The sequence below is a fragment of the Taudactylus pleione genome, unplaced genomic scaffold (genome assembly GCF_031769625.1).
Source record: "Taudactylus pleione unplaced genomic scaffold, aTauple2 ptg000080l, whole genome shotgun sequence".
Classification (NCBI taxonomy): Eukaryota; Metazoa; Chordata; class Amphibia; order Anura; family Myobatrachidae; genus Taudactylus; species Taudactylus pleione.
The window spans coordinates 4539711-4551859 of NW_028284482.1; the positions used below are offsets into that span (position 1 = coordinate 4539711).

The following is a 12149-nucleotide window of genomic DNA, read 5'->3' on the forward strand; positions in this document are numbered from 1 at the left end:
TGCTATTTCCCAGCCTGTACAGAGCTTTTACCATTACATAAGAGATTAGCAAATCAATCTCGTAGCTCGGCTTGTGAACTATCCCCAGAGTGATCTCCGTAAAGTAATTCCATACTAAGTACAGATGGAGTATGTTTTGTTGTGCTAAATGTAGTGATCTGATAACCCTTGTTGGGCAGTCGCTGGCTAGGTGCCCTGGGGCACTAGAATTTCCTGGTCTTGCTGTTGCCACATATTCTCTGAACATGGGGAGCAAGTGTCCTTCTGTCTCCACAAGAGAGCATGATGCCAAAGAAAATCACTAGTCACACAGTTTCTCAGAGCTGGCAGAAAACCACACAAGTGCTTGCAAAAGAAAAGTGAAAGAAGCTCCATTATACAAGTAGTGAAGGCCAATAATTTTTTTATTTTATATAATTGAACAATGACTTATTATATTGTTCATGTCTCCCACCTTCCTCTGTCTCTCCTCATTCCATCTGTATCACAACAATGAAAGCTGCAGAAAGATGCAAATGGATGTTATATTGGTGGCTGATAATGCTCCTGCCTAGACACATACCCTTTCCCCAACACCACGTGCTAGAGTTTATTTGATACATTATTTAGCAATTGTTTGTAAGGTCATTTTGGCATGACATGTTTTTACACTTTTGTTTCATGTCATTTTATGTTTATGTATATCATGATCGCCTCAATATACAGAGCTGTGTTGGTGCTTAGTCAATAGAGGATTAGTTTTGAGTTTGGCTGTGTAATTAGTTAAGACTGCACCAGTGCTAGGATTTTGTACGAGGAACAGATTCTCTTTGTTGCAGTTTCATCACATCAGAAAGCAGCAGCATGTTCTGTCCAGTTACTTTAGGAGCTCTTTCATTTGTAATAACTATGCACAACATTGCCACATATGTAGACTTATTTTGTTATGTCAGATTCTTCTATTTTATGAATTACTATAGGGAGGTACAAATAAGCATTGAAGAAATACTTGTGTTAAAATAAAACAATAAAATATATCCCTACATTTTTTTTAACAGAAAATATTTATTCGATATTTGTTATTTTCCATTGCTAAAATGTTCCTATAACTGTTTTGTTTTGCTTAGAATTCACGAAGTGTTTTAAAATTTGTTAAAAAATAAATAAATATTTTTATATTCTAAAAGTAAAGACTTGGGATATATTTACTAAAGTGCAGGTTTTTAGAAGTGGAGATGTTGCCCATTGCAACAAATCAGATTCTACTTATTTATTTAGCACCCTCTAGAATATAATAGCTAGAATCTGATTGGTTGCTATGAGCAACATCTTCACTTCTAAAAACCCACACTTTAGTAAATATACCCCGTTATTCGGCTTTTACAAGTTATGATGTACAGCTTTCTGACATTTTTTTTTTTTTACCTAGCTCTATATTCTGCTATCTTTTAACCTTTTCCCTTTCCTCCTTTCAGACCAAGACAATAAAGGGTGTGTCAGCAGATCAGCCCGAGCAGGGCTGAGGGGGGAGACATTTGGCCTAAAATGGGAAATAAAATTCAAGCACAGGTTAGTATTGGCATTGTGTGTGTGTGTGTGTGTGTGTGTGTATATATATATATATATATATGTGTGTATAATATATATATATATGTGTGTGTATATATTAGAATATATTGAGAGAGAGGTGTAAAAAGTGCATCAACCAAGTATACAGATTATGAAATAAAATCTACAATTAAAATACGTCTTATGTTACACATTCGCTTCAACGATGGCAGGTAAGATTCTTCTAGTATAACTTATATTCCAAAGTTATGTGCAATAAATCCAAATAGTGCTAAAAATCTGCGCCCTTAATGTGAAATTATCCTTCAATCTAAATAATATATGCCTACAAGACAGTGAAATTTCCATCCTTATCAATATATTTTGTCCTTTTTCATCCATCTGGGGAATGCCATTACTTCTGGGTTATGCGTAGTGAGGTGTGGCGTCGGACACTAGCTAATTGAAACTGGCTCCCACCCCCTATATAACCCCTCCCCTTTCACTCTAAGCTCAGTCTTGTTTTTAGTGCCTTAGTGTAAGGCTCTAGCTAGGTCCTAGTTTTTAATTAGGTTTTATTTCTTTATTTGTATGTTTGGTTTGGGTGTTTCGTTTCTGGCAACAGGTGACAAGCACTAGCGGAGTGGGAGTTATATAGAATAGAGGTTGTGTGTGAATCCTGTATCCCATTCTAAAGACAGCCCCTGAGAGAGTTGCCAAACTACTATTGGGTCTCTCTCCATGAAAGTTATACATCTGAGGGGGCTGCTGGCAAAGAGAAGGTAAGCTTTTTACAAATATGTGTAAGACCTTGTTACCTTTATGTACTGCTTCCCAGCACACTGCTTGGGAACAGATTGGCCGGGTTTGTGATTACTCACATGCACTGTAGACCTGGTATGTCTCACACCTCCTTGGGGCTTCCACAGCACCTGACTGTTTCCTTGGTGGACTTCCTGAGGGAATTACAGAGCAGAAACATGCTGCTGGCTTTTGGGGAGAGAGGCTTGATTGGTTGCGCCAGGCCATGCCTCTCCCAGGTATTTCATTGGCAGCAGCTCATGTAGCTGCAAAGCCATGCAACATAACATCTGATGAGAGTGGCTGAAGTTCTGTGTGCAGGTGCTCACAGCAGATGGGAAGCAATCGGGAAGCCGACTGCCTATATACCGCCAGCCGGGCTTCCCGACTGTCTTATCCCGGCAAGGGTGAAATGCCGGGCGTCTAGATGTAGACGCCCGCATTTACCCGACCCCGGGAGACCGGCGCCCGGCATCCCGATCGTAGTGATGCCGGGCGCCGCGAGCGGACAGCCGTGGGGGGGGGGGAGGGTTAGGTTTAGGGCTCCCGGGGGGGGACTTAGGGTTAGGCACCCCCCCGGGAGGGTTAGGGTTAGGCTAGGGGGAGGGACTGTTAGGGTTAGGCACCCCCGGGGGGGACTTAGGGTTAGGCACCCCCCCCGGGGGACTTAGGTTTAGGTAGCGGGGAAGGGGGTGGTTAGGGTTAGGCACTTAGAGGGGGGATTAGGGTTAGGCACTTGGGGGGGAAGTTAGGGTTAGGCACCCCTAAGGAGGGTTAGGGGGGGTTAGGTTAGTGGATACTTACCTATCTACGATCGGGATTTCCAGCGCTGTCGGGCTTCCGCTGCGTCGCACTCTGCTCCTGTCGGGCTGCCGCTGACGGGCATGCGGCCGGCGGTATGTCATACCCATTCCCAGCAGATACAGGGGGATGGATGTGTACTAACAAGATAAGCAGTTAACTAGAATTATTACTTATGAGTGTGTTAAGCTGGTGATTTCTGGGCTTATAGTATATACTTTTTAACTGCACTTTTTCTCAGGAATTTAGGCAGTAACATACAGGGGTAGTGTTCATTCTAGCTCCGGCGACAGGCAGGGCGCTGGAGCTAGAGAAGTCACATACGCACGCACTTGAAAAGGGGGCATGGCTGTTGAAAAGGGGGCGTGTCACCTTTTTGTCACTCTTGGGGGCGTGCCTGGCACTTACGGGCAGGCCGGGCAGCCCCCAAGCGCTGCTGACAGGGAGAATAGATGTCTGGTGCATGCGCCCAGCGTCTATTTGCCGGCGGTGACCGGGTCACCGCACATTTCCCCACCCGCGGGACACTGCGACCCGCTGGTGAAGACTGCACCCGCAGGCTGTGAGGCTTCAGCTACCTCTTCCCAAGAAGAAGGGGAATTGGATTATGACTGGGATGACACCTCAAACTGGGAGGGTGACTCCCATTCTGATTCAGGAGTTTCTATATTGATAGATGCTGTCAGGGAGAATTTGCATCTACAGGAAACAGCTATTCCAGAGACTAGTTACGTTTCTTTCTTTAAACGTAAGAAGAAATCTGTGTCTGTTTTCCCAGACTTCTCACATTTTGAGGAAATATTAAAGGAAGCCTCGTTAAAACCTGATTCCAAATTTCGTATTCCGAAAAAATTTAAGTGCCTATCCTTTTTCGGAAGAGGATACCAAGCTTTGGGATTTTTCATCCACAGTGGAGACTCCTATAGCTAGATTGGATAAGAATACTGTAATTCCCACAACAGTCTGTAACTCCTAAGGATCCTATGGATAGGATGAATGAGGCTGTACTAAATCTTTATTCACCTTGTCAGGAGTCTTGCTGTACCCAATTCTGGCCAGCGCCTGGGTGATAAAGGCTATCAATCCCTGGATGAACCAGTTGATTACTGGTTTTCAATCAGGGGATGTGTCTGAAGCTAGCTCTGATCAGATTTTGGATGCTCTAACCTATATAGGTAACGCTTTAATAGTTACTGTCTCAGATTTTGGCTTTGGCCATTTCCTCCAGGCGTTCGTTATGGCTTAAAACATAGAAGGCAGACATAGAATTCAATCATGCTTTAGAGGCATTACATTTTGAAGGAGGTTCTTTGTTTGCACCAGAATCAACTAATATTTTTTCTCAGGTTACAGGAGGAAAAATTTCTTACCTTCCTGTAACTACACCAAAAACAAAATCCCCCCTAGGTTTCATTCTTTTCAGACTCAAGGCAGACAAAGCTTTCAGAAATCTAGTTGGTGCAAAAACAACAACTAGCTCCTTGCGCTAATAAAACAGGTGTGTAAATAAAACAATTCAAGCTGCTAGTCCAAATAGACCAGTACCATCTGGTCTCAATAAAGTCACCCACAAAAAACTACAAATTAGGACTGCACTACAAAATATAATATCTCATATATCGCTTGTTTGAAATGAAACAACGATCAAGGCTCCTCTAAATATAAAAATCAAACTTATTCACAACCTACAATAGATAGAAGTAAAAAATCGACATAAAACAAAAAACACGTATCTAAAACACACAGTAATTGTATACATTAGCACTGGTAGCAGTTAAATTTAAATCACTTGTGACATGCACATAATCATTCCACATAAAGCTTAGTGCATCAGCAAATGTCCTGATGGAAAAGAGGGAGATATCTCTCCTTTAGTTGGTATATATCGGTCTGTATAAGCTCTTATTATGCAGATGGATATCTGTTAAAGTCTTTTCATGCACTGTGAATGCCTTTTAGTAGCTAAAGTATGCTCTCACCACATAAGTTAAAATTGTAGAAGTAGCAGAGCAATACCGTCTGCCTGTGTTCAAAAGCAGTCCTGGGAGACCACGGTATGGTGAATGAAAAGCGGCCGCTCTCACACTTAGCGCAAGTGGGTGAACAGTAAGTACCCAGGTAGGTACACAAATCACAGGCAGGGTCACAAGTGGATTTTAAAACCCCATGAATGTCGACATGTTTCGCTCCACCAGGGAGCTTTTACAAGACCTTTAACTGCTACCAGTGCTATTTTATACAATGACTGTGTGTTTTAGATAAGTGTTTTTTTTGTTTTGCTATGTCAATTTTTTACCTTCTGTCTATTGTAGGTTGTGAATAAATTAGATTTTTATATGTAGAGGAGCCTTGATCGTTGATTCATTTCAAACAAGCAATATATGAGATATTATATTTTGTAGCGCAGTCCTAATTTGTAGCTTTTTGTGGGAGACAAAGCTTTCAGGCCTTTCGGAGTGTGTCTAGGAGTCCCCGGAGAAGGACCTTCAGGGGACCGGCTGTCCCCGGCACCAGTTGCCCTGCTGCTAAGCCATCTGGTCAATCCACATGATTCTCATGGGACTGGGACTCTGGTGGGAGGCCGGTTACCTAGATTCCGGGAAACTTGGATTCAATCCAATCCGGATTTTTGGGTAAGTCAATTAGTAACCAGGGGTTACATTTTGGATTTGGTGGGTCTAGTTCCAAAAATATGCCTCTCCCTGCGGATGGTTGCAGAAGGGTGCCTTCATACAGGCAATTTCCGTGCTTTCAGATTCCGGAGTAATTGTTCTGATTCCGGTACTAAGGCAAGGCCTGGGTTTCTACTCCAGTCATTTCTTGGTAGACAAAAAAAGATGGGTTGTTTCGTCCCATTCTCAACCTCAATGGGGGTTAAATGCTTATCTCCATTTAGAAAAATTCGTCAATAAGGTCAGTCATTTGTTCCATGGAGGTAGAGTAATATCTCGCCTCCATAGATATCAAGGATGCCTACCTCCTATATGGAGGGGTTATCAACATCTTCTGCGGTTTGCAGTAGGGCATCAGCATTTTCAGTTTCAGGCTCTGCCATTCGATTTGGCCACCGCTCCAAGTCTTTACAAGGGTTATGGCACACATGATCTCCCTACTCAGTAGTGGGGGGATAAATGTGTTGATTATCTGGACAATTTGTTGCTAAGGGCAACCTCAATAACCTTTATTGCAACAACCTCTTCAGATTACCTTAGGCATGCAACACAATATCCTGCACAGGACAAAAATGTAATTCAATTTATACACCAGCAATTTAGTACATTCTAATAATTAGTTACCAAATTTTGTATATAGTTGGAGGTGCTCCCTGGAATCGAATATCAAGTACTCAGAAAAAACCTTCCATTGTCCTCAGCCAATGTGCAGCTAGTGATTCCTTTGTGGGGCACTCTTTTAATCGATTCCCTCTTTAAAGAGATTATTTTGACTGAGTATGAAAATATGACCAAGTCACCCATTAATAAACACCCATATATACCATATCATTGATATCAGGAAATGAACATAATTAAAACATAAACATAACTTTTAATCGGATCCTTCTTTAAAAGAAATTGGGAATTATTATGACTGATTATGAAAATATGAGTCACCCATCAATAAGCACACACAAATATTATATTAGACATTCTGTAATTGTGTATGAAATAATTACCTTGTGAATATATTCAATCTTTAACAATGTATCTCCTAATGGATAAAATAGGCAGGTTTAGCAGTTAGTACATTCACTCCCTTTCTTCATTAATTAATTTATGTAGTAGCACTATATGCAACCAACATACATATAAATTTGAATTTAAACACTATAATGGTTCTAAAAATGTTAATTTGATATATGTTGCAGATATAGAATATACAAGCAGGACAGATATATTCTCGATATACTTTTGTTAGATGATAGTTTGTTTTATCTCTGTCTTTCTTTCAACCGTCAATGCCAGCAATTCAGTATCATGTATTATAAACAAAATAAAAATAAATAAATTACACTTCTAGTCATGTATACAATGCTGCAACCCTTGTCTCCTGTGATTATTTATACTTCATGGAAAAACAATTTCGGAAAATACATGAACACTGCTATTCATAAATGAGCTGGCAGCAAGAACCAAGGAGGTTCAAAAAGGACAGATAATGGTTAGGTATGGTGTGAAGGTCCGGTTCCTTCTGCTTTCCCAGGTCTTCAAATTTAGCGGACCTGGGATGAGAGGAACACACTGCAGCACCGTTGGAAACAAAAGGAAGTCGTGGGGGACAGTGCGCCTGTGTATGGTGTTAGGCGGGCCTTGTTACCTAAAGTATTGCAGGAGCCGGATGCGCCATTGGGGTAAGTCGCGACCCACCTGAAAGAGAAATACCTGACTTGAAGACAATCCGTCTCAAAGGAGCCTGCCGCAAATACTCTCCCCCTGCAGCAGGGAAGTGTCAGAGAGGGAGTACGCACGTTTCACCACAGTCTGGCTTGTTCACCTGTCTGTCCAAGAAGCCTCTTTCCATCAATATACTGGAATTAAGGGCAATTTGATATGCATTGGTTTAAGCTCAATGCCATCTAAGGAATTTACCAGTGCAAATCCAATCAGACAATGCAACGGAAGTTGCTTACATAAACAAGCAGGGTGGCACACGCAGCTGGCAAGCAATGAGGGAGGTTCCTCACATCCTTCATTGAGCAGAAAATTGGGTTCCAGCTATTTCGTCAATTTACATTCCGGGGGTGGACAACTGGGAGGCGGACTTCTTGAGTCGCCAGGGGAATGGAAATTACATCAGGAGGTGTGTGCGGAATTATTTGCCAGATGGGGATCTCCAGACATAGATCTAATGGCTTCTCGTCTCAACAAGAAGCTTCCAAGGTACGGGTTTCGGTCAGGCATCTCTGGTGTCCAGCTGGGATACATCTTTCCTCCTCTGGTAATGTTACCAAAGGTAATTCAGCGGATTCGATCAGTGGCACGACCGGTCATTCTGGCGGCACCAGTCTGGCCATGTCGTCATTGGTACACAGTTCTTCGGACTATGTTGGCAGACGTTCCGTATCGTCTGCCCCTGCATCCAGATTGGTTACTTCAGGGTTCATGCCGTCACCCCGATTTGCCTCGATTTGGCTTTGACGGCATGGTTTTTTAATCCAATATTTTGAGAGCCAAAGGGTGTGCAGAATCTGTGGTGAAAACCATGGTACAGGCTCGCAAACCAGTTACTTTCCAGATTTATCATCGAAATGGATATATATTTCTTGGTGTGAACAACACAAGTTTAAACCTGAAAGGTTCCAAGTCGCCCGTCTCTTTGTCTTTTCTGCAAGAGGGGTTGGTTAAGGGTCTTGTATTGCCCTCTCTCTTAAAGGACAAATTTTGGCCCTGTCTATCCTGTTTCAAAGGAAATTGACCACCATTCCAGAAGTTCAGACCTTCTTGCAGGGGGTTCTTCGCATTCAGTCTCCTTATGTCCCGCCGGTTCCTCCTTAGGAGTTGAATTTAGTTTTGGAGGCACTTCAAAAGTCACAGTTTGAGCCTTTAGAATCTGTAGAATTGCGATATCTTACTTTGAAGGTTGTTTTCCTTTTGGTCATTGCCTTGGCCAGAAGGGTATCTGAGTTAGCGGCTCTTTCCTGTAATTCTCGGCTTCTCACTTTTCATGAGGATAGGGTATTGTTACACACTAAACCTTCCTTTCTTCTGAAGGTGGTATCTGTCTTTCACATTAACCAGGATATTGTCCTTCCAGCTTTTCGCCAGGATTCAGTGACTAGTGAAGCTTCTCCCTTGGATGTGGTACGTGCGTTAAACATTTACTTGGACCGTACTGCGTCTTTGAGGCATACAGATTCTCTATTGGTGTTGATTCAATGGATCAAAAAGAGGCGGGACTGACTCAAAAGGATCCGACATTTCTGCCATTCGGCAGGCATATGTGTCCTCGATGTGACTGTTCTGGCCTCAATTTGGGCCCACTCGACTTGTACTGTACTGTATGGTATGGTGCCTCGATCGAGCAGCTGTGCAAAGCGGCTACCTGGTCACCCATATATTTTTTTTTCACAAAATTTTACCGCTTCCGTACATTTGGCGCAAGGGATGCCAGTGTTGGGCGGAAAATGCTTAGGGCTGTCGATTCTGACGCCCCCCCCCCCCCTTTAATTGGTTTGCTTTGGTATATCCCAGAAGTAATGGCATTCCCCAGATGGATGAAAAAGGAAATACTATTTTTACTCACCGTAAAATCTCTTCCTTGGAGTCCATCTGGGGGATGCTGGGATCCCTCCCTTGTTTGGTTTCATACTAGATTCCTGTTGGTCTCTGGTTTCTCAGTTCTTACATGGGACTTTCGGTCTTTGTTAAACATAGACTGAGATTAGGGTGAAAGGGGAGGGGTTATAAGGGGTGGGGAGCCAGTTTTCTATTACCTAGTGTCTGTCTCCACACCTCACTACGCATAACCCGGAAGTGATGGCACTCCAGATGGACTCCAAGGAAGAGATTTTATGGTGTGTAAAAATCTTATTTTCTCATGATCATCTTTTTTATCTAGCATATTCAGATGCGGTGTAGCTCATAGAAAAAAGATTTTCATATACTGTATAGTGTAATACTGATATGTTAGTTTTGTGCTCTCATGCATCAGAAAAAAATAGTGCGGTGAATAAAAATTATTAAATATAGAAGTTCACCCAAAAAATATTGTGATGAAAACTACACTCAAATTGTGCAATATATAATAGTACCAGGATAGATATATAAAAGGTACACCTTGACAAAGGGGCTCTGTGACCCCCGAAACGTTGGCTGTTTTTGCTATGCATCTTGAAATATGATTGGAGTTGAATCTCCTAAATCCCGGAGTGCCGCAGTGTTTTATTCACATGTCTACCGTTATCTGAGGGCACCTATAATATATATATAATTTCATTCTCTCTCTCTCTCTCTCTCTCTAGATCAAATTGTATTGGCACTCAATGCCAACGTTTCAGAGCATATTGCTCTTATATGCTCTGAAACATTGGCATTGAGTGGCAATACAATTTGATCTTGCTATACTACATGTGGAGTGCCGCAGTCCTTTTTTCTATTTGTGCATACTTTTCACTGAGGGCACCCAAACTATTACTTTAATACACTGAATGCCTGTCCAAAAATATATATACATACATACAGTCAGTGCATCCGGAAAGTATTCACAGCGCTTCACTTTTTTTCCACATTTTGTTATGTTACAGTCTTATTCCAAAATGGAATAATTCATTTTTGTTCACAAAATTCTGCACTCAATACACCATAATGACAACGTGTAAAAAGTTTGAGATTTTTGCAAATTTAATATTAAAAAAAAAAACCCTAAAGGTGCATACACACACAACGATTTAGTTAATGAACGATTTTAGTAAGAGATTTTCTACCTTGAAAAAATTAACTAAAATCGTTTACTGAAGTTGTTCATTTACTATGTTCATTTAAATGTAATGAACTGTTTTTATGAACTACAAATGATTTTTGCATACTAACTTAATGAAAATCGTTGCGTTGACCAGTCTGACTAAACTACAAACGTGAACGTGCATGAACAATAATCGTTCATCGTTTGACTCAGAAAGTGAACGATTATCATTTAACGATAATCGTTCAAAAAATCGTGTGTGTGTATGCACCTTTTAGAAATCAGATGTACATTAGTGTTCACAACCTTTACCATGAAGCTCAAAATTGAGCCCTAGGTGCATCCTATTTCCACTAATCCTTGAGATGTTCCTAAAGCTTAACTGGAGTCTACCTGTGGTAAATTCGGTTGATTGGACATGATTATGAAAGGCATACACCTGTTTATATAAGGTCCCATACTTGACCGTGCATGTCAGAGCACAAACCAAGTATGAAGTCCAAGGAATTGCCTGTAGACCTCCGAGACAGTATTGTCTCGAAGCACAAATCTGGGGAAGGGTACAGAAAAATATCAGCTGCTTTCAAGGTCCCAATGAGCACAGGGGCCTCTATCATCTGTAAATGGAAGAAGATTGGAACCACCAGGACTCCTAGAGTTGGCGGCCCATCTAAACTGAGCGATCGTAGGAGAAGGGCCCTTGTCAGGGAGGTGACCAAGGACCCGATGGTCACTCTGTCAGAGCTACAGCATTCCTCTGTGCAGAGAGGAGAACCTTCCAGAAGGAAAGCCATCTCTGCAGCAATCCACCAATCAGGCCAGTGGCCAGATGGAAGCCACTCCTTAGTGAAAAGCACATGGCAGCCCGCCTGGAGTTTGACAAAATGCATCTGAAGGACTCTGTTTCATCAGACCAGAGAATTTTGTTTCTTATGGTCAAAGATTGAACTCTTTGGCGTCAATGCCAGGCATTCTGTTTGGAGGAAACCAGGCACCGCTCATCACCAGGCCAATACCTTTGTCACCAGGCCAATGTGGGGATGTTTTTCAGCAGCAGGAACTTGGAGACTAGTCAGAATAGAGGGAAAGATGAATGCAGCAATGTACAGAGACATCCTGGGTGAAAACCTGCTCCAGAGAACTCTTGACCTCAGACTGGGGCGACTGTTCATCTTTCAGCAGGACAACAACCCTAAGCACACAACCAAGATATCAAAGGAGTGGCTTCAGGACAACTCTGAATGTCCTTGAGTGGCCCAGCCAGAGCCCAGACTTGAATCCGATTGAACATCTCTGGAGAGATCTGAAATGGCTGTGCACCGACTCTTCCCATCCAACCTGATGGAGCTTGAGAGGTGCTGCAAAGAGGAATGGGCGAAACTGCCCAAAGATACAGTAGGTGTGCCAAGCTTGTGGCATCATATTCAAAAAGACTTGAGGCTTTAATTGCTGCCACAAAGGTGCATCAACAAAGTATTGAGCAAAGGCTGTGAATACTTATGTACATGTGATTCTTAGGTTTTTTTTATTTTTTATGAAATTTGCAAAAATCTCAAACTTTTTACACGTTTTCATTATGGTGTATTGAGTGTAGAATTTTGAGGCCAAAAATTAATTTATTC

At 42.0% G+C, this 12149-nt stretch overlaps 1 protein-coding gene across 2 annotated transcripts in view; it reads left to right on the forward strand.

Moving 5' to 3' along the window:
* The window catches only part of TCF20 (transcription factor 20), a 57304-nt gene that overhangs the window by 28048 nt on the left and 17107 nt on the right, over positions 1-12149 (forward strand). Inside the window, exon 6 of one of the 2 annotated variants that reach the window (XM_088468030.1) lies at positions 1455-1548. In XM_088468030.1, coding sequence (XP_088324156.1) covers positions 1455-1502 — 48 coding nt within the window. In that variant the 3' untranslated portion in view covers positions 1503-1548. Of the gene's footprint in view, positions 1-1454; positions 1551-12149 lie in introns of those variants that run through there. The other variant, XM_088468032.1, reaches the window with a different exon arrangement.